General features: G+C 46.7%; 1 protein-coding gene across 1 annotated transcript in view; it reads left to right on the forward strand.

Annotated features, from left to right (window-relative positions):
* Positions 1 to 1,279: 1,279 nt before the first annotated feature.
* Positions 1,280 to 27,390, forward strand: part of HORMAD1 (HORMA domain containing 1) — a gene marked incomplete at its 5' end in the record, with an annotated part of 104,103 nt that continues 77,992 nt past the window's right edge. The window contains 4 exons of the mRNA XM_082275509.1: positions 1,280 to 1,315; positions 4,508 to 4,652; positions 20,233 to 20,296; positions 25,680 to 25,716. Of these exons, the coding sequence (XP_082131635.1) occupies positions 1,280 to 1,315; positions 4,508 to 4,652; positions 20,233 to 20,296; positions 25,680 to 25,716 (282 nt within the window). The remainder of the gene's footprint in view (positions 1,316 to 4,507; positions 4,653 to 20,232; positions 20,297 to 25,679; positions 25,717 to 27,390) is intronic.

Consider the following 27,390-nt stretch of genomic DNA (forward strand, 5'->3'; position numbering starts at 1 on the left):
AGTCCTGCAGAATCTGGGGAGGGGGGGGGGGGGGCGGAGCGCTCACACAGCAAACGCCCCTCTTGTCCCCATGTAGGTGTTCTAGCCCAGTTATTGGTGGCTAGAATGCAGAGGAGGTGATGACTCCCCATACACAGAACTTCCAACTCCCCCCATTTAGAAGCAAAGAAGTATAAAAAAGCTTTGGCTGTCCTTCTCCTTTAATGTGTCACAACAGTGTGACTGGGGCCATAAAGTTTGGATTTTCCAGAATGATCTGTCTCAGTAACAATGGAGGCCAGAACACACAGAGAGTGAACATTCCACAGCAATAAAAACCAGACAGAGGGTTCAACTCCTCGCCACTTTCTAATACTAAAATAGTTTGGGCTACACCTATATGTTAAATGATATACACTTATTGGGCATCTTTATAAAGCAGTGAAAGTGACTTTCATCAAACATTCACTTGTGGTGAATCACTCATTGTCATTTAAAACACACACCAGGGAAGATTTACCAGCAGCAAATATATGGTGTTACAATCAATCCCTACTTAGTAGACAAAAAGTTACTAAATGTTAGGGATGCACCGAAATAAAAATTTTGGGCTGAAACCCAAAATGCAGGATGCCCTTGGCCGAAACCCCCCCCCCCCGCCTCAGCGTCCCTCTCCTACTCACTCAGCTCCTCCGGTGTCCATTATTCAAAAGACCCGCCTCTGGCCGGCCGCCCGCCTCCCGGTGATGTCACTACTACTATGATCTGTCCATGAATGAACTGACACACCGGGCGGGGGGAGTGGCCGCTAATAGCTGTAACTAAGTGAGCCCTTCACTTCCCTGTCAGAGGAGATACCCGCATGACAGGGAAGTGAAGGGCTCACATAGTTATAGCTATTAGCGGCCGCCGGCCGCTCCCCTCGCCCGGTGTGTCAGTTCATTCATGGACATCGTGCCGCTGACAGGGAAGTGAAGGCTCACATAGTTACATCTATTAGCGGCCGCTCCCCCCGCCCTCCCGCCCGGTCTGTTAGTTCATTAATGCACAGATGGCAGTAGTAGGGACATCATTGAGAGGCGGGCTGCCGGCGGGACTTTTCAAACCTGTGCTGCGCCCTCCTCCTTCCTCACGGCGGCCATTAATTTCGGCATTTTTAACCCATTTTTGGCCGAAAATTTCGGTGGCCTGAAATTTCGGTGCATCCCTACTAAATGTTTAGGTATTTCTTTTACTTAGAAGGAGATTGTGGGATGTAAATCGGGTGTTTTGTATTTCAGGTTGAGAAGATAAATTGGCAATGGCCACCGCTCAGATACAGCGAAGTAATGTGAAGGTAAAGGCATGCAACCAGTTTTTTCAGTCGCCAGTTTTTCTTTGGGATAATTTTAGGTGTTTTGTGTTGGAAGAAGACACAGAATGGCTCCTTAGAGCCTTAAAGCGGAGTTCCGGCATCAAAATCGACTTTGGGCCATCCGCTTGCTCAGTGTCACCTGAAAATGAAATGGATAATGACAATTTTTTTTTTTTGTTTACTTACCTTGATATTGAAGAAAATATACTCACCTTTCTTCCACTTCCTCCCTCTGCGGCCGCGGCCCGCGCCGCCACTGCCTGCTTGCATTGATTCCTGGGAGCTGAACGTCATTGCTCCCAGGAGCATTGTTCTCCAGCGCTGCCATCTCAGGTGTGGGCAGCTGAAGCCAGCGCGTCCTTTTCTGCGTCCTTTTCTGTGTCCTCTTCGTCCCAGAATGCCCTGCACCGGCCCCGCCATCACTTCCGGTGCAGGCGCTTCATTCCCTTCTAAACAGCTTCGGGGCATGCCCGGATGCTTTTTAGCAGGGAATGACGCGCCTGCACCGGAAGTGACGAGCGGGGTCGGTGCAGGGCATTCTGGGACGAAGAGGACACGGAAGAGGACGCAGAAGAGGACGCGCTGGCTTCAGCTGCCCACACCTGAGATGGCAGCGCTGGAGAACAAATTTTCAAGGTAAGTATTTCTTCTAAAAGGTAAGTGCGACCCGGGACAGATCAGAGGCTATCCATTGTGCAATGCACTAGCCCTGACTGTCCTGGGGGTATTTTTATCTAAATTTCACCCCCGAGGCCAGAACTCCGCTTTAAGGGCCACTAAGCCTAGAGCAGGGGTCTCCAAACTTTCTAAACAAAGGGCCAGTTTACTGTCCCTAAGCCTGTAGGGGGGCCGGACTGCGGTCATTGGGAGTAGAAAAGGTTCCGACGCCAGTGGGGAAAAAATATTGCCCCATCGTTTGTTTCAGTGGTAATGGTAAACAGAACAAATAGAAAGGCTGAATCTCCTTAATGGGGATACAGACAGCAAAAAAACCTGGCAGGGGTTCTAATCCCTCTCCACTCTATCCAACACTTAAAAAATAAGTTTTGCCTTTAGTTATACTTTAAAGTGGTAGTACACTCGGCTTTTTAACTTTTACCTACAGGTAAGCCTATAATAAGGCAAAAATTAATATCTCCTAAACCTGCACAGTTTAGGAGACATTCACCCTGCATGCAGCCGACGACACCAGCGGCGCATGCGCTCTGAAGGTCTGGCGTATCTTACCAGACCTTCAGAGCTCCTTGCCGGAAAGTGAACTCCCGTGAGGGAGTGACGTCATCGCGGCTCCGGCCACTCACAGCACTGGAGCCGCCGAACCCAGAAGAGACGCCGAGGGAAGATGTCAGCTCCCTCAGCGGTGTCCGGGCGACAATGTCAGGGCTTCGTTCTAAGGTAAGTATTTCATGATGTGCTAGTATGCGATGCACACTAGCACATTATGCCATTCTCCTACAGGGTTTGTTTTTTTTTTTGTTTTTTTGGGAAACAACCACTTTACACATCTGTAAAGCAACTATGGAGCAGCCAAGATTTAACCACTTTACCACCGGAGGATTTTGCTGTCTTACCTCCAGGCCACTTTTTGCGATTCGTAACTGTGCGACTTTAACTGACAATTGCGCGGCCGTGCGACGCCGTACCCAAACAAAATTGACGTCCTTTTTTTCCCACAAACAGAGCTTTCTTTTGGTGGTATTTGATCACCTGTGCGATTTTTACTTTTTACGCTATAAACAAAAAAAGCGACAATTTTGAAAAAATAACAATATTTTTCACATTTTTTTATATGAAATTCCCCCCAAAAAAATGTAAAAATCAGATTTTTTTTTAAATTTTTGGCCAATTTGTCTTCTGCTACATATGTTTGGTAAAAAAAAATCACAATAAGCGTACTTTGATTGGTTTGCACAAAAGTTATTGCGTTTACTAACTAAGGGAAAGATTTCTGTCATTTTTGGTGTTTTTTTTCTTTAACGAGCAATGGCGGCGATCTGCGATTTTTTTTTGCGGGACTACGACATTGCGGCGGACAGATCGGACCCTTGACTGACATTTTTGACACTTTTGGGGGTAACAGTGACATTACTACAGTAATCAGTGCTATATATATGCACCGTTACTGTAAAAATGACACTGGCAGGGAAGGGGTTAATTTTATTGGAGAGGGAGGGGTTAATGTATGCCTGGTGCTTACTGACATGTGTGGGGGGAGGAGACTGAGTGACACAGGGACAGATCGCATGTTCAGCTATGCTGAACCCTGCAATCTGACCCTGCCTGTCACTTAGGAGATCCGCCCGCTTTGTTTACACAAGCAGACGGATCTCCACACTCGATTCCCCGACGATCGGGGAAGAGCAGCGGCGATCCCCGCCGCTCCTCCCCTGGCCCGACTCCCGCTGTGAATGAATACAGCGGGAGCGAGCTTCCAGTGGCGGGCATGCGCCGCCGAGAAAGGGGAATGTCTGGTGACGTAGGTCTACGTCGCCAGACGTTATCGAACCACTTTGCCGCAGTAGTGCTCTAGTGAGCAGACGGCAAGTGGTTAAACAACGTTTTTTGTAATGGCAGAGATTTGCCCATGTGTGGCCGGAAATATTTAAGGTAACCGTTCTAACAAAGAATTATATTTCATATCTGGGTAGATTTGGGAAAGTAGAGGAGTTTCTATTTTGGGATACTTTAGTATGATTTGTAGATTAAGCCTCGTACACACAATGAGAATATCGGATAAATGATCGTCCATTTTTTTTTTGTTAGCATGCTAGTCTCATATCGACAACCAATAGGTTACTAGAGTTATGAAAATTCTCAGAAGACAGAATACAACTTTCCGCGCTGATGTATTGTATTTTATTGTAATGTATTCTTTTGTTCCTGAGCATGCACAGCCTTGGTGACTCACTTTTTTATGGATGAATATTGTTCTGATTAAATGAAAATCGTTCATTTTGTTATTGTACAAGAAAAAAAAAGTTGTGTTTGTCCCTTTGGATAATTTTGCATTAACTGTTGTGATTGGCTCTCGGAAGCTGTGTACTAACAATAAGATTGTTGGACGATCGCTCCGAAAGCGGCATTGTTTGTCCGATTTTCTCATCATGTGTACTAGGCATTAGTGATGGCTGGTTACAGAACATTACAATCTTATTGCTTGAAAACTTTTTACAGAGTGCAGTGACTCTACCCAATCGCATAGCCACAGAGCAGCAGTCCTTGGTTCTGATGAAGAGGCTGCTGGCTGTTTCTGTTTCCTGTATTACTTACCTGAGGGGGTTGTTTCCAGAGTATGCCTATGGAACCAGATATCTAGAAGGTAAGAAAACATAACAAGGTCATCGCAAAGCGAATTAGTGCCAGAGGTCCCTGTTACCGATGCCATAGCATGTTTGATACAATGCACCTAGGTCAGTGATGGCGAACCTTTTTTAGCCCGGATGCCCAAACTATGACACAAAACCAACTTATTTTTTTCAAAGTGCCAACACTGCAATTAATAAAATTTCTATTTCCGCGACCTCGGAGCGGCATGCACGGACTTCATATCATTGAAGTCAATGCAGGTTGCTCCAGATCGCCCCAAAGAAGCTCAGGACCCTTTTTCTAAGTTGGAGCAACTTGTGTCGCTCCTTTTAGAACGGGTCCTGTGCTACTCTATGGCAGGCGACCCACGGCGACTTGTCAGGTGTGAACGGGGTCTTAATAAATATATGTCTTTTATATAAAAAACTGTGTGTTCTATTCGTAGACATCCCTTTTACATTTGGCCCATTTAAAGTCCCACCTTTTTCTTTCACGTATGTTTTTTACTGCAATTAATAACAGCCACAGATAATGGCTGCAAGGGCATCTCACCAATCCCAGTGACACAGCAACACTTCCTCCGAACAAATGTCCACTCACTCTCGGTTGCCCGTGGCAAGGCCCGCAACTGGCACTGCAGGGGGGTATCCTTGCAGCCTTTCTGTCCCTGGCTCACAATGTGCTGCTCCAGTCTTTCTCACAATCTTGATCTTTCTCTCTCCCCTCATAGTCTTTCGGAATGAAATGTCCCATGGTGCACTTGTCAACCTCCTCATTGGTGCTTGGTTGCAGCCAATGGGGAGGCAGGAGGAATCAGAGCGGGCGGCGATCTCTACAAGCGCCGCTCTGTCCCTGTCCAGCGCTGCTTGACAGAAGGGGGGCGAGCGGGGAAATACACTGACAGTCCACGCTTGCTTCCCCCCTTGTCACAGCGCCGCTGACGTGCGGGGGGGAGGGAGGATTAGAGAGCCCAGGCATTAGTGGCGGCAGCTTCCCAGTACAGCTGGCGTGCCCACAGAGAGAGCCCTGCGTGCCAGCTATGGCACGCGTGCCATAGGTTCGCCATCACTGACCTAGGGTATCCAAAAAAAAAAAAGAGATAAAGTAAACTTTCTGAGTCTGCAAAGTTCAGTTATGTTCCACTTTTTTGGGTCTTATGTCTGATTGGTTGTCAGGTCAATACTTTACTTTTTCTTTCCTTGAAGGCTGGATTTACACTCGATTGTGGAGCAGGAGGTCCGGTGCGTCCTGTTTCAGGTCCAAATTCAGTCCCAATTTTTTGCTGAATTCGGATCTGAAACGAAAGAGAAGATGCATACGAAAATCCTGTAAACTGCTCCGCAGCTGCCCCGGAGCTGTGTGAACCAGCTCCATTGAGAGCCGATCACAGGCTTCTGACATGCGATATGGATGAGGGGAAAGGCGCTTCCAATTCGCACCAGTGTGAACCCAGCCTAAAGCAGACCTGAACTCAATTGCTGTGCTATAAACAAAAATATCTAAAAAATCGAATTTTTACGTAAATGTGACTTTGAAAAATGTTTCCTCATGTCTGGAATTTCCCTAAAAAAAGCAGCACACTTCCTGGTTTGTGAGTGTGTCTCAGCTTTATAGCTCTATATCTGCTCATTCAACCAGTGGGTTGAACTCGAATGACTCAAATCCTCCCCGGTGAACCTTTGTAATCTGACAACAAGGAGACTTTCCACTGATCAGAGCTGCTGGCAATAGCCTGTGGCACCAATGGAGAAAACTCGACAGGGTGGTTGTAGAGAAGTCAATTAGTAAAAAAGTGCCCATACATGGCTTGAAATTTGTCGGGTTTCAAAAGATTTCATGATTTCCCTGCTGGGCTGCTCACTGTTCTTGCTGGAGGTTCTGACTTAGAGGAAGTAAAGCCCTGCCTCTACCAAGATGGTGGCCTCCGCACAGAGACATAGTGCAGAACAAGGCATTGTAAGTCAGTTACTGTATGTGGAGAAATCAGCTGCAGGGGGCCACAGCCAATACTGGGGGGCCTTTGTACTCTGTCTGTTTTTGCTTTTGGATCAGTTTCCAGAATTTATTTCCACTTTAAAGTAGAGCTGCACGGTTCTGGATAAAATGGGAATCACAATTTTTTTTGTTTAGAATAACGATCACGATTCTCTGCATAACATCATCTTTTACATTATACAAAAAACTGGGCTAATTTTACTGATTCGTTTTTTTTTTTTTTTTTCATTCATTAAAGTGTATTTTTTCCCAAAAAACTGCATTTGAAAGACTTCTGCGCAAATACAGTGTGACATAAAAGATTACAACGATCGCCATTTTATTCTCTAGGGTCTCTGCTAAAAAAAAAAATATATATATATATATATATATATAATTTTTGGGGGTTCTAATTAATTTTCTAGCAAAAAATAACCTGTTGCTCCACGCTATGGGAACTCTTCATCAAAATCACACAACGCTGGTACATGACACCTGACAAAATATCCTGATTCTCACCCTCCCGAAACAATCAATCCTGGAGGAATTGCGGTCAAACGGGATATCCTCCACATCTTTTGTGGATGCTAAACTGACACTTTATTGCAAATCTGTGTTTGACCTCTTATCAGTTATAGCTCACACATCTATCACCCCAATACAGAGCCTAGTGCTATTGTCCCTAGAGCTGGAAAAGATCCCAAATGATCCAAAATATACCTTAAGGCCCCTTTCACACGAACGATCTGTTCAGTCAGTTTTTTAGGCGGATCTGACTGGATCCTCCATGCATCCCTCTGGGGCAGCGGATAACAGCGGTGACATCTTCGCTGACACCCGCTGCCATCCGCATCCAATCCTGTCCGTGAAATCCAGATGGATGGAAACCCTATTTCTCTTACGTCCTCCGACAGTCGCCGCCTCTTCATATTCGTCACATATGGGGTATTAGACTTTGCTCCGAAGGAGTAGCTAGGCAACAGAATATGTTAACAATAAAGCTTTAACATATCCCACCCTCAAGGGGTGGTCCCCTCAGTCAATACCCTCCTACTTCCTGCAACCATATCTCAGTTTTTAATGTCTAGCTTGTCAGGAGTGGCTGGCTCTCTCTGTGCTGGGACTTTTTGTCCCAGACTCTTTCTTCTTTTTAATATTTTGTTTGAGTTTTTCTCTCTACCTTTACTTAGCTGTTATTTTTGTCAGCATTAGTTAGTTCTTCGGACGAAGAGGATCATGCGGACTGGGTCTCGGGCTGATCCCCCTGGTCGCAGGTCGTGGGTCAGTGGCTTCCCAGTCTGCCATCGAGCGTTCAGCCAGGTAACGCTCCTGGCACAGTGAACGACCCATCCCTGTTCGGTGCAGGGATGATTGGTGAGGTGGCTACCTCACCGGACGCTGTGCGGTTTCTTAACCTCCATTGTGTGCGTCTTGAATTGCGACTCTCCCTGCCTCATGTGCAGCGGCTTGTTCGCCTGTGCGGGTTCCCCACGCCATGTGAGGTAAGTGTATTTATGTGGGGACCTGTCTGTCTGGGGGGGGTCTCAGTCTGGGACTGTGTAACCTGCCTTTAATCACACTGCTTGTCTCCCTATCTCTCGGCTGCATGCTGTGGGCTGCAGGGGGGGGGGAGCTGTATGACACTGAGTGTGTCAGGCTGGGCAGTGTGAGAAGCTGTGTGCTGTGGGGCATGTTTTTTCTTGGCATGTTTGGGCATATACAGCGATCGCTGCGGCGATCTAACATGTATCCATATATTGGGATGTAATGTGTGTGTTTTTATGCACTGTGGAGCGGCGTTTTCGGCGCCAAACGACGCCATTTTACCGGCGCCCGCTCCGGCCGCATGGTTTACATGCACGGCGGCCATTTTCTTGTAGCCTCCATAGGCTTACATAGAGCGCCCTGGCAGCATCACTTCCTCTTTCCAGGAACACCGATCGAGGCAGCAGCAGCAGCGGGGTCTCCTCAGGTTTTATCCTTCTGTTCTTGTCATCCATTGCCTGTACTCAGTTTGTATATTCCCTGTGGGGGTCTCATTGTGCCTGAGTGTGGTGCGGTGGGCTGCGCTTGCCGCGCTTGCTAAAAGGGGGCAGTTAACCCTTGGTTGTCTGGCATTACAGGGGCAATGGATTCTCAGGAGGGCAAGTTTCCTACAGTATTGGTGGAAAGCCAGGGGACCGCTGTTTCCCCCCCAGGGGGGGATTTAGCCACTATTGTGGCTGGCCTTGCTGCCCAGGTGCAAATGCTGGTGGCTGCTCAATCTACTAAACGGCCCAGAGTTGCTCTGTCCTCTGATTCTGAGGGTGAAGGTGATGGGGCTGTTCTGGCAGGGACCCCCTTATCGGGGTCCCGCTCCTCTCTTGATCTGGTGGGGTCTGAGGTAGAGGCTGAAGTTGAGGGGGTTGATAATTCTCCCCCTGGCTCGCCTGAAGAGCTTGCAATCATGGATGAGTTGATTGCTTCCATTAAGCAGACGCTACGTTTGCAGGACGAAGTGTGTTTCCCCCCGCTGCCTTGGCGGCTTATGGGACGCAGAGAAAACGCAGGACGCCGCAGGTTTTTCCCTGCAATGCTGATTTTCAGCGCGCTGTTAAGGATCAATGGCGCGATCTGCGCAAGCCTTTTGCGGTGCCAAGTAAATTCAAGCTGCGTTATCCTTTCTCGCCTGCCACTGATGAACGGTGGTGTGTGCCTCCGCCAGTGGATCATGCAATTGCGGTTTTGAACAAAGCCACTGCGATTCCTGCAGAGGGTTCCCCTGTTTTCCGTGATGCCACGGATAGGAGACTGGAGTCTCTTGCCCGTCATACTTATTCTGTTACGGGTTCTATGCTTAAGGCTCTGTTTGCTTCTCTCATGGCGGCCCAGGCGATCGCAAGTTGGACGCAGATGCTTAGGCGCGTCCTAGTGGCCGATTCGGCCTCGGCGGCGACCCTGGATATGGTGGATCAGATCCACCAGGGTGTCATGTATCTGTGTGATGCGGACCTGGACCTGATTCCGTTGGCTGCACGTGTGCACAGCGTGGCGGCCTGGTTTGGTTGAAATGTTGGTCGGTGGACCAATCTTCACGTAAGACCTTAGCCAATCTGCCTTATGATGGGTCTCGCCTTTTTGGGGAGTCCCTGGATGTGTTGATTAAGGGGATCACCGGGGGTAAGAGCACTCTCTTGCCCCATTTCCCCAAGGCTAAGGGGGCTTCTGGGAAGAAGCATGCAAATTTTCGGCCCCCTCAGGGGTCCTTTCGTGCCTTTCGGCCGCACTACAAGGGCAAACCGTTCAAAGGCCAAGGCTCTCAGAAGAAGCCCTGGTCTGGGAAACAGAAGTCCGGCCAATCCGGACCTGCGGCCCATAACAGTTCGGCCTGAAGGGGCGCCCTCACCCAGTTTTGGGGTGGGGGGACGCTTGCTCGGGTTTCTTCAGCCCTGGTTGGCCCGTGTGCGGGACAGATGGGTTCTGGAAATCGTTCGATCTGGTTACAAGATCGAGTTTCTCTCTCGGCCGGAGAGCAGATTTTTTCCCTCAAATCTCCAACTGTCTCCAGAGCGCCTGCGGGATCTGCACCTGGCGGTGCGGGACCTGAGGGCTCAGGGAGTGGTGGTTCCGGTGCCTCATCGGGACAGATTTCGGGGGTTTTATTCCAATCTGTTCACCGTGCCCAGGAAGGAGGGCAAGGTTCGTCCGATTCTGGACTTGAAAGCTCTGAACCGCTCTGTGCGGGTTCGCAAGTTCCGCATGGAATCCCTGCGCTCGGTGGTGGCTGCCCTGGTTCCGGGGGAATTCATGGCCTCCATCGATTTGAAGGATGCGTACCTTCACATCCCCATATTCGAGGGTCATCAGAGATACCTTCGATTTGCCATTGCGGAGGATCACTACCAGTTCGTGGCGTTGCCCTTTGGTCTCGCCTCGGCTCCGCGGGTCTTCACCAAGGTGCTTGCACCGGTTCTGGCATTATTGAGGGCCCAGGGCATTTCTGTCCTGGGGTATCTGGACGACATTCTGGTTCGGTCTGCGACCAGACAGGGTCTGGAGGAGGACCTGTCTGTCACAATGCAAACTCTGCAGGAGTTTGGTTGGACGATAAATGTTCCAAAGTCGACACTGAGTCCGTCGGTTCGTCTCCCCTATCTGGGAATGATACTGGACTCGGTGCAGGCGAAGGTCTTCCTGCCGGAAGACAAACTCAGGACTCTTCAGGAGGAAGTCAGGTCCCTCAGGGACGTTCCACACTCGTCTCTGCGGACGTGTATGAGATGTCTGGGATTGATGGTCTCGGCCTTCGAGGCGATTCCTTTCGCGCAGTTTCACACGCGGGGTCTCCAAGCGGAGATCCTGTCCAGGTGGGACGGGCGACCTCAATCTCTGGATCTTCAGATCTCGTTGAGTCATCGCACCAGGGAAAACCTTCTGTGGTGGCTCCAGTCCCCGTTGGTGTCCGGGGGCAAGTCGTTTCGTCCGATCTCGTGGACGGTAATCACCACGGATGCCAGCCTGTCGGGCTGGGGTGGTGTTCTGGGCGTTCTGTCCGCCCAGGGGACTTGGTCGGAGGGGGAGTCTTCCCTCCCGATCAACATTCTGGAATTGCGTGCGATAAGGCTCTGTCTTCATCGCTGGACGGACCGGCTGCAGGGCTGCCCGGTTCGGGTGCAGACGGACAATGCCACGGCGGTGGCCTACATCAACCACCAAGGGGGCACCAGGAGTGCCCGAGCGGCTCGAGAAGTGGCCGACATTCTGTCTTGGGCCGAGACTCATGTCCCGGCGATAACGGCGGTTCACATTCCGGGAGTGGAGAACTGGCAGGCGGACTATCTGAGTCGCCAGACCCTGGATCAGGGGGAATGGTCTCTCCACCCGGCTGTCTTCCAGATGTTGTGCGCGAAGTGGGGTCTTCCAGATGTGGACCTGTTCGCGTCTCGCCTCAACTACAAGGTGAAGAGGTTCGTGGCAAGGACGCGCGACCCTCGGGCAGACGCGTCGGACGCGTTAGTGGCCCCGTGGCATCAGTACAGGCTGATGTACGCGTTTCCACCGATTCAGTTGCTGTCCAGGTTCCTTCGCAGGTTACACTCGGAACGCAGCACGGTGATTCTTGTGGCACCGGACTGGCCTTGCCGGTCCTGGTACGCAGACCTCGTGTATCTGGCGGTCGACGCCCCTTGGCGTCTGCCTCTTCGAGACGATCTACTGTCTCAAGGACCGATTTACCATCCTGCTTTACAGTCGCTGGCTTTGACGGCCTGGCTGTTGAGACCGAGGTCCTGAAGGAGAAGGGTCTCTCTCCAGAGGTCGTTCATACTTTGATCAACGCGAGGAAGTCTTCCTCGGGGAAGGTTTATTACCGTACTTGGAAGGCCTATTTTGCCTGGTGTGAGTCCAGGGGGTTTTCACCCCGCACGTACTCGGTTTCCCGTGTGCTGTCTTTCCTTCAGACGGGTGTCGATCAGCGTTTGGCGCTGGCTACGATAAAGGGTCAGGTGTCTGCGCTGGCCGTTCTGTTTCAACGTCCCGTGGCTTCCAACTCCTTGGTTGGCACTTTTATTCAGGGTGTGCGGCATCTGGTTCCTCCTAGGAGGGATCCTTTGCCCCCTTGGGACTTGAATCTCGTTCTATCTGTGTTACAACGTGCTCCTTTTGAACAGATCAGGGAGATCTCGTTGTCTATGTTGTCCAAAAAGGTCGCCTTTTTGGTGGCGATCACTTCGGCTCGCAGAGTGTCGGAACTGGCGGCTTTGTCCTGCAAGTCTCCGTACCTGGTTGTTCATTTGGATAAGGTGGTCTTGCGACCTAATCCTTCTTTTCTGCCGAAACGAGTTTCGGAATTCCATCTTAATGAGGATATTGTTTTGCCTTCGTTGTGCACGAAGCCTAAACATCCAAAGGAGGTGAGATTGCACTCTCTGGATGTTGTTCGGGCGATAAGGGTTTACCTTAAATCGACTGAGTCTTTTCGTAAGACGGACTCCTTGTTTGTTCTTCCAGAGGGTCCTCGGAAGGGCATGGCGGCTTCGGCCTCTACCATCGCCAAATGGATCAGGCAGACCATTGAACAGGCCTATGCCTTGCAGGGGAAGGTTCCCCCTGTGCCTGTGAAGGCGCACTCTACTAGATCTCTGAGTACGTCTTGGGCCTGCCGTCATGGGGCTTCTGTAGCCCAGGTGTGTAAGGCGGCGACCTGGTCGACCGTGCACACTTTCACGAAATTCTACAAAGTAGATGTTCAGGCATCGGCGGATGCTTCCTTTGGCCGCAAGGTTCTTAGTGCGGCTGTTCCATAGGGTCCCTTGTTGGGGACTCCTGGCTGTTGGGATAGTTTTTTGTATCCCCTGGTTTCTTGTCTTTTCCTGGGTTGTTGCTCCTGTTGAGCACTTATTTTTGCTGTTGCCCAGCTGGTTTCCTTCCTTTGGTAAGGTTCCTTTCTTTGATGTGGAGACTGCGTTGCCTTTCGGCGCGGATGCGTTTCCCACCCCTCATGTTTGCACTGCTTTGGGACGTCCCCATATGTGACGAATATGAAGAGGCGGCGACTGTCGGAGGACGTAAGAGAAAACGGAATTTTTGTAAAATCTTACCTGTAAAATTCCTTTCTCTGAGTCCTCCGACAGTCGCCGCCCCCGCCCCTCTTTTGGGGTTTGAATGTATACTCTACTGCTATTCCACTAAAACTGAGATATGGTTGCAGGAAGTAGGAGGGTATTGACTGAGGGGACCACCCCTTGAGGGTGGGATATGTTAAAGCTTTATTGTTAACATATTCTGTTGCCTAGCTACTCCTTCGGAGCAAAGTCTAATACCCCATATGTGACGAATATGAAGAGGCGGCGACTGTCGGAGGACTCAGAGAAAGGAATTTTACAGGTAAGATTTTACAAAAATTCCGTTTTTCCATCCGTCCTGGGGATTGGATCAGATGAGAACGGGCAGGCGGTCCGTTCTCATCCGATTCCCCATAGAGAGCAGCGGGGCTCTGACACATCCCTCTCCGTACACAGAGCAGAGAGGGAGCTGTCACCTGCCTGCTCAGCGGGGATCAGTGTATCAATCCTCCTGCTGAGCAGCACGGAGTCTGCCGAAGGAGGCGGACCGTGTGAAAGAGCCTTTACACACATCCTGTTAGCCGCCAGACTCAGGTGCTGGAAGAGCCCCACCCCTCCCTTACTAAGGGAAGTACTAAATCTGACTCCACTCCGCTGCTCCTATGAGCATATCATAGCAGTTTGCTCAGGGGGAGTGGAGCCAGAGGCATAACTACAGGGGTTGCAATTGCAACCGGGCCTTATGCTCCAGGGGGCCTGTGTGGTTCCCCTGTACACTTGGATAGGATCTTGTAGCTACTGGAGGAAAATGGAGGAGATTGGTTCCTCTGTATGCTGCCCCCGCCACTCCTCCTATCCAGTTCACTTGTGTTCTGCTGTCTCTGGGCCCCTGTGTGCTCCCCTGGTCCCCTCCCCCCCCCCCCCCCCCACTGTGCTGCCGTCTTCCTCCCTCCCCTCTCCTGCCAGCTGCTGCAGGGGATGTGTCACAATAGAGAACCAGGAAGGGGTCGGTAAATATGTAATTTACCAGCTCCTTCCTTTTCTGAATGGACAGAGTCATAGTCAGTGACATTGTAAAAAAATAAAATGATAAAAAAATAATACAATTTAAATACCGAAAATAAAAACTACTGACACCAGTGGGTGAACTTCCAGGATCGCAAAGGTCAGACTTGTGACCGGGCCCTGGCATTCCACCACCGTGGGGAGGCCCCAAGATGGCAGGAAGGGGGCCCACTGCAGAACTTGTGAAAGGGTCCCACTGCGGGACCGTAATAAAGGGCCCCGCAATGAGAGTAAAGGGTCCCAGGATAAGTAGGAAGAGCCCCAGGCTTGAAGGGAAGGGCCCCGACTAGGGGTCCAGGGGGCCCTCGATGGTTTCTTGCACCAGGGCCCTGAAGGTTCTAGTTACACCTCTGAGTGGAGCGTATCTCTCATACATGGAAACCCTGGCTGGAGTGGTGTGACGTCCATCTCTGATTCCTCTCTATAGGGACATACCTGAGAAGTAAACTGTCAGCCATCTAATGATCCCCTTTCATAGTCTCCTGCCAGGCACAGCAGGTTAGCAGTAACAATATTTTATGCTTGTATATCAGTATAGGTTCTGTATTGTTCCATCCTGACATCTCTTATTAAAAATACTAAGCTCATTGTTCAGCATGTTCATACTCCACTGGTATTCCCAGAAATTAATGTTTTGTACTAAGGTACCACGTTTGTAAAGTCAATAAAAACCTATTGAATTAAAATGAATGTGCTATAATGCACCTCATAGAGAAAAATGTGTTGTAGACTGCTCCAGGCTGGCCCAATATGTGTCAGATTCTCCATTATATACTCAGGTACTTGTCCTCTCCACAACCGCAAATAGTCCAGAGAAAACAAGAAGTTTGGCGACCCTCCCGTGAAGTCGGAAAATGTACAAACTTTATTCTGTATATGACATGTCAAAGGAGCATCACAGCTCCAAATACTGTAGATAGGGAAGTGCTTCATGGAATCTTAGCTTAATCATACATTTTTATTGTCAGAGCTTTTATTTTCCTGTCATTCCTGTCATTTTTGTATAAATTGAGTAAAGATAAAACTATTGATTTTGTCATCTTTTTTTCTTACTTCATTTGTTATAATTTTAAAGTGATAGTAAACTCTCATTTGTGATTCCCTCCTACAGGTCAGCTTATAATAACGCTGACCTGTAGGTAAAATTAATATCTCCTAAACAGGCACCGTTTAGGAGATATTCAGGCTAGTGGCAGCCGGTGATGTCACCAGCACATGCGCTCTTATGGCTCGTTTCCACTGAGCGGTACGGTATGGTTCGGTACGGTACACAAGTTTTGCCGTTTCCATTGTGGATGGTACCCTAATTCCGAACCGTACCACTTTTTTGGGACCCTTTTGTTGGGGTACCAAGCACATTAGTACCGTACCAACAGGGTGGAGCTACACTCTGTAGACTTTGATTGGTTGACAGAGAATCGTCCATCACAGCTTTCCTGGCTACACGACGCCTATCATGAAAGGGTACTATTGGCAGTGGAAACGCAAGGTGTACCGTTCCGAACCGTACCGTACTGAACCGAACCGTACCGTACCACTCAGTGGAAACGAGGCATAATAGAACGGCATACCTGTGCCATTCCTTAAGTGCCGGGTCACACTTGTGCGATGCAGGAAGGCTGCGAATTCGCAGCCTGTTCCCTCATCGCAAACGCACATCTGGCAGTTCACACTGCCATATGCGATACGCTGGGGGTGTCAATGAAATGTTAACGACACCCCCAGTTTGATCGCATATTGCATTGCGATCTGACAGTTCGCACAGGATCGGATCACACAAGTGTGAACCACTGTGCGATCCGATTCTGATGCGGCTGAAAAAATGCCTCATGCGCGACTTTTGTGCAGGTGCAGTGCGAATTTAGCCATACAAAGTGTATGGCTGAATTCGCACTGCACATCCGATGGCATGTAATGAAGGAGCAGTGCGCTCCGATATTACATGCGATCGCCGCACACGCGGAAGTGTGAACCGGCACTTAGAGCTGTGTGCCTTGATCCGAGTCTCCCGCAGGCATGCGTGGGAATGATGACTTCACGGCTCATCCAAGCAGGCGGCCAGAGTCCCGAAACCAGGTGAGGATGGAAGTGCCTGCATCGGTTACAGCGCGCCTCTGGGGGGCTTAGTTTCAAGGTGAGTTTGACATAATGTGCTAGTATGCAGTGCATACTAGCACATTATGATATTGCCTTGCAGAAGTAAACTTTTTTTTTTTACACAAGACTTTACTACCGCTTTAAGCCTTTATGAGAGCATTGGAAATGTAATCCTCTGGTGTCTGACTTTTTAGTTGAATGCTCTTTTTTTTTTTTTATTGAGGTGAAAAATTGTGGTACAGAAAAGATATCATAGCAATGTAGTCAACAAACGGTAAATTACAGCTATTATTACAAGAATGCTCTTTTCTTTTAAGGTCACACAAAACCACTGTGCTTCCTTTCTGTACTGCGTTGTATAATAGAGGTTTACTCCACTCAGTTTTTACATTGAAATAGTATGTATTCATCTTCCATTATGTTGAGGTCAGGAGATTGTGAAGGCCATGGCAAAACCTTCAGTTTACGCCTCTTGATGTAATGAAAAGAACCTCTGTCCAACTGTTAAGCATGGGGGTGGATCAATCATGCTTTGGGGTTGTATTGCAGCCAGTGGCACAGGGAACATCTCACGAGTAGAAGGAAAAAGGGATTCAATAAAATTTCAGCAAATTTTGGATGGTAACTTGATGCCATCTGTGAAAGAGCTGAAGTTAAAGTGAGGATGGCTTCTACAAATGGGTAATGATCCTAAACACACCTCACACAAAACCACTGTGTGCTTCCTTTCTGTACTGCGTAGTATAATAGAGGTTTACTCCACACAGTTTTTACATTGAAATAGTATGTATTCATCTTCCAATTATTTCTGCTGTGCTATTCATTATAGAAAACATAAAAACAGTAAAGGTATTTAGCGTGCTTACTACTTTTTCATTTTTATTCTAACCTACTGCTCCAGTGATTAGTTTAGAAAGAGCATTACAAAGCAGATTTTTTTTTTTTCATTTTTAATTTTTTTTATATTTAAGATTAAAGATGCAAAACACACAGCTTACTGAAGGCAGTCTAGTTCGAGACGGATTCTAAATGTTTTTTTAGTACTTTGCACTAAATTATATGCACTATTTTATTGAATAAACGGGGCGGTGTAGCTACTATGTTGCTGAATTAGGATGCTTTTTCTTGTGTCGTAATTTGTACAGTTTCAAGTACTACTGTGACGGGTTCTAATACACTCAATACTAAATATACAGTTTATCTAAAAAGACTGGATAATGTCTGCAGATGTCTTAAAGGATTGAGCTTGCCGCGCCAGCCAGGAGTGGGTGGTGTACTCATTTATTTTATGGTGCTAAAATTAGTTCTGCGTATTTAGAGTAGAGACTCCCCCCACCTTTTCTTGTTTTATTTAGTCAGCTTGCTGAGCCTCAAAGCAAGTATGCAGGTAGTAAATGTCCAGCATGCTTTGTAAAATTAATTTCATTGATGCACTTAGAAATATTTTTAGTTACAGTGGTGATCGAAAGTTTGGGCACCCCAGGTAAAAATTTGTATTAATGTGCATAAAGAAGCCAAGGAAAGATGGAAAAATCTCCAAAAGGCATCAAATTACAGATTAGACATTCTTATAATATGTCAACAAAAGTTAGATTTTATTTCCATCATTGCCACTTTCAAAATATCAGAAAACAAAAAAATGGTGTCTGCAAAAGTTTGGGCACCCTGCAGAGTTAATATCTTGTACTGCCCTCTTTGGCAAGTATCACAGCTAGTAAATGCTTTTTGTAGCCAGCCAAGAGTCTTTCAATTCTTGTTTGAGATTTCTGGGCTGTCTGTCACGCACTGCTCTTTTAAGGTCTATCCATAGATTTTCAATTATGTTGAGGTCAGGAGATTGTGAAGGCCATGGCAAAACCTTCAGTTTACGCCTCTTGATGTAATGAAAATAACCTCTGTCCAACTGTTAAGCATGGGGGTGGATCAATCATGCTTTGGGGTTGTATTGCAGCCAGTGGCACAGGGAACATCTCACGAGTAGAAGGAAAAATGGATTTAATAAAATTTCAGCAAATTTTGGATGGTAACTTGATGCCATCTGTGAAAAAGCTGAAGTTAAAGAGAGGATGGCTTCTACAAATGGGTAATGATCCTAAACACACCTTGAAATCCATGGGGGATTGCATCAAGAGGCGTAAACTGAAGGTTTTGCCATGGCCTTCACAATCTCCTGACCTCAACATAATTGAAAATCTATGGATAGACCTTAAAAGAGCAGTGCGTGACAGACAGCCCAGAAATCTCAAAGAACTGGAGAACTTTTGTCACCCATCCCCTAACTATCCTACACTTAGGGGTGGCCCCCCTCAGGTCAGGCCCCTTGACACGAGTCCCAGAACTCACAATACTGTGGTGCCAGGGTCTCCAGTGTCTCCTCTCTTGGCCAGCTCTCTTGGACCTCAGGGTTCAGCTCCTCTCATCCATTCCTCAGGCCCTCAAGACGACCTCCTGCGACTGCATGGCACTTCTTGAGAAGGCAGCCGCCTCCCTCCGAGACTCCACTCTCCAGCCAAAGACCCCGCAGCACATGTGCTCCTGTCTTTTATACAGTATCAGGACTATATCAAAAGCCTATATATCCATTGGTCAGGTTTCCTCCCACTGTCTAACATGCCTCCCTATTGGACCAGCATGAAACACTCTGTAGACTGAATGAATTGCATACTCAGCACAATGAGCAGTCCTCACTAACAGATCCTGCTCCCTGGTAAGCAGAAAGCAATATAGATTTACCTGCAGTCCCTCTGGTAAGCAGACAGAGCTGAAAACTATACTCTCTCACCAGCACCTACCTAGGAGGGTGCTACATGTGTATCCAACCTTAGACCTGGTTCACACCTATCCAGGTTGCAGTTTGCATATTCCGGGTGCATTTTGCGTTTTTCAATACACGTTTTTGATTTATTGAAGTCTATGGATCCAAAAACCGTAAAAAGGTCCCTGGCCCTTTTCATAAAATGCACAGATGTGAACGTGACACATAGGAAACCATGTTAAATGGACTGTATTGTGTTTCTGAAAGACTGAAAATGCACAAAAAAATGCAAGGGTGTGAACCAGGCCTAAGTCCCTGCATAAACTTTCGAGTAAGTTCACGATTTTGTGTTGGGCCGCATTCATAGCCGTCTTGGGATAAAAGTTGGACACCCCTGACACCAGGGGAGGACTGGCCCAGGGGGCAGGGGGGCAATTTCCCCTTGGGCCTCTCTGATGCCCCGTAAAAAGGCTGCACAGCTTCTGCCACAGACATGGCTAAAGGATTCCTGGTGAGTGTAGGATGAAGACAAGGAAGAAGTGCAGCCCCCCCAGCATGGATGGTGTAAACATGCCCCACTATAGACTCTCCTCCCCCGGCCAGCCCTGACCGAGTTGCCCCAGATAATCCCCAGCTGCCCCCTGGGGAACCTGGATTCGATCAATAGAGAGTACCTGGAGCGGAGCTTCAGCCTGGAATGGGAGTCAGGAGGAGGCCGGGAAGAGGGAGAGTGGGAGGGGGGCTGAGTCCCTGTACAATGGGCAGGGCCATCTTTAACACAGGGCAAAATGGGCAGCTGCCCTGGGTCCAGTCATTGTTGTGGGGCCTAAAGCAGCTGCCCCTTGAGCCCGCACTGGCTGCAAATAGGTAATAAGTGGGTTTTGGGAGGGCCCAAGAAAATATTTGCCCAGGGTCCAATCATAATTAAAGACGGCCCTGACCATGGGCCTCTGGTTTATACTTGCCCCCTGGGCCAAAAGTTAGCAGTCAGCCCCTGCCTGACACCCCTGGTCTAAGGTGTCAATATATTCAGAACATTTTTCTTCACTGTGTTATATTTTATTAAGAAAAATGTTGGCATTGTATTGGTAAAAGTTATGCAATACATGAAAAATGGTTGTTTCTGTCTTTTGAAAATCTAGTTTTATCTTTTCTCCTAGACATATGTGTGAAAATTCTGCGGGAAGATAAAAGCTGTCCTGGCTCGACTCAGCTTGTGAAATGGTAAATGATGTGCCAACGATTATTATATCTAGGGTCATTGATTGTACAATTCTAAGTCATTTACTAACATGAGAAATGAACTTGTGTAGAACCTGAGTATTAATAATAGTTCATGCACACAGTAAGCAAACTAATGCTGTGCTGCCTGAAAGGACCCTTAGGTGTGTCCAAGGAAAGGCAATGCATACACTGGGATTTTAGGCTCCATTCACCCCCGAGCATATCGTTTTCAGGCTTTTTTCCAGGTGTTTTTCAGGCTTTTTGCAGGTGTTTGGAGGCAGGCATTGACGTCTAACAAAAAACGCTTGTAATCTGCCAAAAAAGAGGCTCGTGTACTTATTTCAGCTTCAGGCGTTTTGCTTCAGGTGACAAAACGCTCATATGTGAGTGAACAGGGACCATTGAAATGAATGGGATTTTGCTTGTTGGGCGGTTTGAGACTTTAGAGATGAGCGTTTTATGAGCTGAAAAACGCTCAGGTGTTAACAGGGCCTTAACCACTTCAGCTCCGGAAGGTTTTACCCCCTTAACCACTTAAGCTCCGGAGGATTTGGCTGCTCAATGACCAGGCCCTATTTTGCGATTCGGCACTGCGTTACTTTAACTAACAATTGGGCAGTCGTGCGACGCTGTACCTAAAGACAATTAATGTCCTTTTTTTCCCAACAAATAGAGCTTTCTTTTGGTGATATTTGATCACCTCTGCCGTTTTTAAAAATTTTGCGCTATAAACAAAAAAAAAAGAGCGACAATTTTGAAAAAAAATAAATAAATATTTTTTACTTTCTGCTATAAAACATTCCCAATAAAAAAAATTTAAAAACCAAATTTTTTTTATCAGTTTAGGCCAATTTGTATTCTGCTACATATTTTTGGTAAAAAAAATCCAAAAAAGCGTATAATAATTGGTTTGTGCAAAAGGTATAGCGTTTACAAACTACCGGATAGATTTTGGACTTTTTTTTTGTTTTTATTAGTAATGGCGGTGATCTGCGATTTTCAGCAGGACTGCGACATTGCGGCGGACAGATTGGACCCCTAACTGATATTTTTGACATTTTTTGGGGACCAGTGACACTAACACAGTAATCAGTGTGAAATAATATGCACTGTTACTGTATAAATGACACTGGCAGGGAAGGGGTTAATACTGGGGGTGATCAAAGGGTTAAATGTATGCCTATTTTTGCTTACTTGTGTGTTGGGGGGGGGGGGGCTCTGTGACAGGCACACAGAGATCGGGGTTTCAGCTTTCACACAGTTTCTGCCTGTGTGACAGAAGAGCCAGACGCCTGCTTTGTTTACATAGGCAGGCAGCTCTTCTGTCAGTTTCCTCGAAGATTGTGGGAGGCCGGCGGCGATTGTGCCCGCTCCTCCTGAGTTCTGGCTCCCGCTGTGTCTAATCACAGTGGGAACGCGGCTCCGAGACCGCATGCACATAATCACGTAGAGCTACGTGATTATGCACAGCCGAGCCGCACTGCCGCAGAGTAAATCTGCGTGGGGCGGTTGGCAAGTGGTTAAAGTATTCAAAGAACAAACAGAAAGAAATACTGGGGTTGATTTACTAAAAGCAAATAGACTGTTCTGCAATGGGAATTTGCTCCAGAGCTTAGTAAATGAGGGGAAATTATGCTGACTTTCATTCTCCAATCACGTGCAAGCAAAAATGCTTTTTTTTTTTTTAATTTCCTTGCATGTGATTGGGTTTTCTTAGCAAAGTGAACCTTTACCTCATTCACTAAGCTCTTGCAGACTGCACAGTCTATTTGCCTTTAATAACTCACCCCATGGGTATCTTTCTGAAAAGAGCTTGCAGTCATGTTTCTACCACAAGTTGGGCTTGTGTTAATGAGTTTTGGGTTTGTGTTAATCCGGGGATCATTCAGAATTCATTGACAGGTGCATTTGACCTCCTTTAACCTGCATTTGATCTTCTTCAAGCCAGTTTTGCATTCCCATAGACTTGTATGCGGATGCAAAATCCATCTAAAGGTCCTTGTAGGCACATACTAGATTGGCCAGCAGTTATTTGGAGGAAACCAGAGAATCCTAGAAGAAACATACAGAAACAGAGTAGAATAATGTAATAAAGAAACAAAGAAGGGGGTAAACGCCTAGTGCAGTGATGGTGAACCTTTTTGAGTCTGAGTGCCCAAACTGTGACACAAAACCAACTTATTTATTTCAAAGAGCCAACATCCATCACCATACAGCACATCGCACATCTCCATCACACTGTAAACTTCTAGCACCTATTATGTATCGCCCTTCAGCTCACAACTCTCATCATCAGTGAATTACACATTACACATCGTCATGTAACTCAAAGCACACCTCCTCACCATGCATTCCACCCCTCCATACAGCTTATGGCACACCTTCCTCTCCATCACACATAAGGTCCCCCCTCTGCAGCTCACCACCCTCTCCCCCCTCTGCTGTCATATGGCAGTGGTGCAGTGACACTCATGTAGCCCATCATGGTCCCTCTGCCCACACACACCTCTCCTATCACCATAGCATAGAACACGGTCACATGGCGCAGCTCAATACCAGCAGCTCTAGACTCATCTCTGGGCTCTCTCACCAATGGAACGAAGCGGCTACATTCGGCAACCCCCGGGCAAACAAACGCCCATTTCTCTCCCCCCACACTAGTCGATTGGCTGTTTATTCCCCGACTAAGGGAGGCAATTGGCCACCCAGTCAATTGGCTGTTCATCCCGCGCCCGGGGAAAGTGATTGGCCGCCCTTCCTGCCAGGCTGTGAGTCTTTCTCCAAAAGAGTTGTGCTCTGGGTGATCTGGAGGAGGCAGGTAGTGCGGGCACAGTGCGTGGACACTGGGCACTTTGTCCTCCTAGTGAAGTGTGTGGAGCTTTTGTGTGCCCGGAGCGGCTCAGAAAACTATAGCTCGCGTGCCCACGGAGAGGACTCTGCGTGCCAGCGGTGGCACGCGTGCCATGGGTTCGCCATCTCTGGCCTAGTGCATTACCTCCAACACAATAGCAATTTAATAAAAAGCAAAAAACATACTCACAAGCATGAAGTAGTTACAAGCATGTATAAACACAACTCCAGCATGGTGGATGACCAATTCACTATAGTTGGATGCTGCCGCATTTCAGGAGACAGCCCCCCCCCCTCCTCAGAACTAGTCCAGCTTTTACAAGGCCTGGTTTATATGTGGCTCTGAAACATTGACTCCTCCCCACTGCTAGCTTCAGAGCAGAGTAGAATATACAAACTTCATGCAGATATTAAAAACCTCAGTCCTGCTAATACTTGTCATTATTTAGGGAGTATAGAACTTTAGGAACTGGAGGAAGGGTTCCATGGAACGCTGGTTGAGAAACCCTGATCTATAGTGTTATACCCTTTTCCTATGGGCCAGATCCAGTTTTGCTCAGCAGGGAATCTGTCAATTGATGCCCTGCTGAGCTGAGCAGAGCGGCCAGAAGACCGATCCTTGTCCACTCCGCTTTTGCAGAGCGGACACAGCCCACTCTGCTCTATGGGCAGTCAGATGTTAACGGGACTGTCTTTTTACACCTGACCAGACAGAGGGGAACGGATCTCCTTCTGTTTGATTTTGCTGGATTGGATTGGAGGTAGCTGGGTGTTAATGGACACAAGTCTATTTACATCTGACTGCCTATAGAGGAGAATAGGGGGTGCAATTTTGTCCAGTTGAAAAACGGATAGGTGGACCCGATTGAACCTCTCATGTGAAAGTGGCCTTAGAGTGATACAAATGGTCCTGATTGTAGGTGAAACATTACACAGCAGCGAGTGGTTAGCTCTGATGGCATGCTGCTCTTTAATTCCAAGCAGGAGAACCATCCTGAGTTTGCATTATCCTTTTTTGTGTGTGGGTGTCTGATAAGTCTTTCAGTTTGCCTCTATTCTCTAAAATGTATTGGGCTGTAAACTAGGGATCGACCGATATCGTTTTTTTGTTGCCGATACCGATATTTTGGCCATTGCATATCGGTATCGGCCAATATTTTGTACATTTAAAGTTTTGAAAAATAAAGACTATTTTTGACACAAATCTGGTACTGAACATGTGGGGGTAGTTCTTTTAGCTGTAATGTGCGGTCTTCCCTTCCCTCCCTGCCTGCCAGGAATACCGTGTGAACATAGTTTAGTGTTATTAAAAAAATCCTAGAATCCACTTTATTAGTGTTTTATATAATGTCCAGTGTGTGTTTTTGTAATAGAATAGTGTGAAATATCTTCATTACATCGCTGCTCCGGGCTCTCCTCGCTAATCTCCCACTCTGCTGTTTTCTCCTCTAATAGCTGTCAGAGGAGGATCTCAGCCCCTCCCCTCTGCGGTGTACACAGAAGTGCCGGATATTAGATTAGAATAGTGTGAAATACCTTCATTACATCGCTGCTCCGGGCTCTCCTCGCTAATTTCCCACTCTGCTGTTTTCTCCTCTCATAGCTGTCAGAGGAGGATCTCAGCCCCTCCCCTCTGCAGTGTACACAGAAGCCCCGGATATTAGATTAGAATAGTGTGAAATACCTTCATTACATCGCTGCTCCGGGCTCTCCTCGCTAATTTCCCACTCTGCTGTTTTCTCCTCTCATAGCTGTCAGAGGAGGATCTCAGCCCCTCCCCTCTGCAGTGTACACAGAAGCCCCGGATATTAGATTAGAATAGTGTGAAATACCTTCGTTACATCGACGCTCTGCTGTCCTTCTCTCCTCCCCCCCCTGACAGCTGGGGGTCACAGATCGGCCAAGCAGCGATGTAATGAAGATATTTCACACTATTCGATTACAAAAACACACACTGGACATTATATAAAACACTAATAAAGTGGATGCTAGGATTCTATATACACTAATTTTACATACAGTAATATCGGCAATATCGGTAACCTCCGGGCCGATTCCAATATATCGGGGAAAGTGCATATCGGCCCTCGATATATCTGCTTTCCTGATAATCGGTCGATCTCTTCTGGGAACAATCTGTGATCTTTTGTGACTGTGACAGAGTCATCAGATTGTGAACACTACTTGGGGAAGGAAATGATGCAAATAAAATATATTTTGGTCTAATATACTGGTAAATGCCAGTGCTTTAGAAAGGTACAAAGTAACACAAGCACTTTAATATCAGGACATCTTTCTTTTTTCTTTAGCTTCAGAATAAAAAAAGAGAATATAAATAATAATTTTTGGCTTTCCATATCACATCTACTTAATAAGGAGTTCAAACCAACTGGGGGCATACATATATCTCCACTGTCAATCAAATTTCCTAGACTTTTTTTTTTTTTACCCACTTTAGTCCTTGCTTTGATACAATTCGCTATCATTTATTGATTGTTATTTATCTTGTACTGACATCACATATCTGTTCTAGGATGTTAGGATGTTACGATGCATTGCAAAGAAAATATGTGAGTATCTCAGTTTAGAGTTTAAGTGAGAGGTAAATGTCCTTCTCAGATTCTATAGGGTGCAATCTGAAAGAAAGGAAGACTTTATTCATCCCTCTTGTAGTAGTCCTCCTATCTTTCAGGTTGCCATCTATTAAAGGTTTAACCTTCTTAGCGGTATTCCCGAGCGTGGCTCGGGGTTAAATTTCAGAGCCAAAAGCGGTAACCCCCGAGCCACACTCGGGGTACCGCCAGAAGCATAGCTGGATCCTGTAAAAGAGGTTTCTTACCTTGTCACCGGGATCCAGCGATGTGTCTCGGCGGTGTCTCGCGGCGGATCTTCCTCCCGATCCTCTCCGTGCCCCGGCTTCCATCTCCTGCGACGTGACGTTCGCAGGGGGGTGGAACCGGCGGCAAATTCAAATGTAAAACACACCAAACACACTGATACCATTCAAAATAAAAAAAAAATCACATTAGTTTGCCCCCCAGTGCCCTTTCCTGCAGTTTTGCTGTACTTTTTAGGTAAATATATATATATATATATATATATATATACAGTATATATATAAATATACATATATATATATATATATATATATATATATATATATACATATATACATATATATATAGTATATGTATATATATATATACGTAATTCTTGTGAATGAGCAGCCCAAACCAACTGTATACATTATATATATATATATATATATATATATATATATATATATATATATATATACGTATATATATATAAATATATATATATATATATATATATATATATATATATATGTATACAGTTGGTTTGGGCTTCTCATTCACAAGAATTACATGCAAAATAATGGTACCACTTTCAGCACCTAAAATCCAAAGGAATCATACCGCCAGGGAGGTTAAAGTGGATGTAAACCCCATTCATGAAATCTGACCTATGCACATATATCTGTAGTGTTTGTCGCTCTCTCTCCAAAGAACTAAGTCCCGTGTCTTTCTGCTGCTTCGTTCCTCTGTTATCAGCATGATAACTCTTACACGGGAGAAAAAAGCAGCTGGAAATTTGTGTCGGGTTGGGTGCATGGAGATACACTGAACTAAAGTATAAACGCAACGCTTTTGTTTTTGCCCCCATTTTTCATGGGCTGAACTTAAAGATCTAAGACTTTTTCTATGTACACAAAAATGCCCATTTCTCTCCAATATTGTTCACAAATCTGTCTAAATCTGTGTTAGTGAGTACTTCTCCTTTGCCGAGATAATCCATCCACCCCACAGGTGTGGCATATCAAGATGCTGATTAGACAGTGTGATTATTGCACAGTTTTAGAGGCAGTTGAGTTTAGTGGCATTTTTTTTATAGCAAAAAATTGCGTTCAGACAGAAGTTTATTGGCATTTGAAACGCCAAAAGCTTGTAGCAGCGTGCAAATGCATCTAAAGGTATTAACTCCCGTTTATAAGCGTTTAGTTTATAGGTATTTTCAATGGGGATTCACCATTTTACAATATAAAAACGCTTCTAATGCAAACGCCGCTAAATGCACATAAACGTGGTAAAACTGACATTTTTAATCGTCGATTACTAGCTGTCAAGTTCCAGCATTCAGGAGAGGTTTTCAAATGTCCCGTGTACATGAAGCCTAAGTGTTCCCTTCACTGGAACTAAAGGGCCAAGCCCAACCCCTGAAAA

The sequence above is a fragment of the Pelophylax lessonae genome, assembly GCF_965119305.1.
Source record: "Pelophylax lessonae genome assembly, chromosome: 13".
In the NCBI taxonomy this organism is placed as follows: domain Eukaryota; kingdom Metazoa; phylum Chordata; class Amphibia; order Anura; family Ranidae; genus Pelophylax; species Pelophylax lessonae.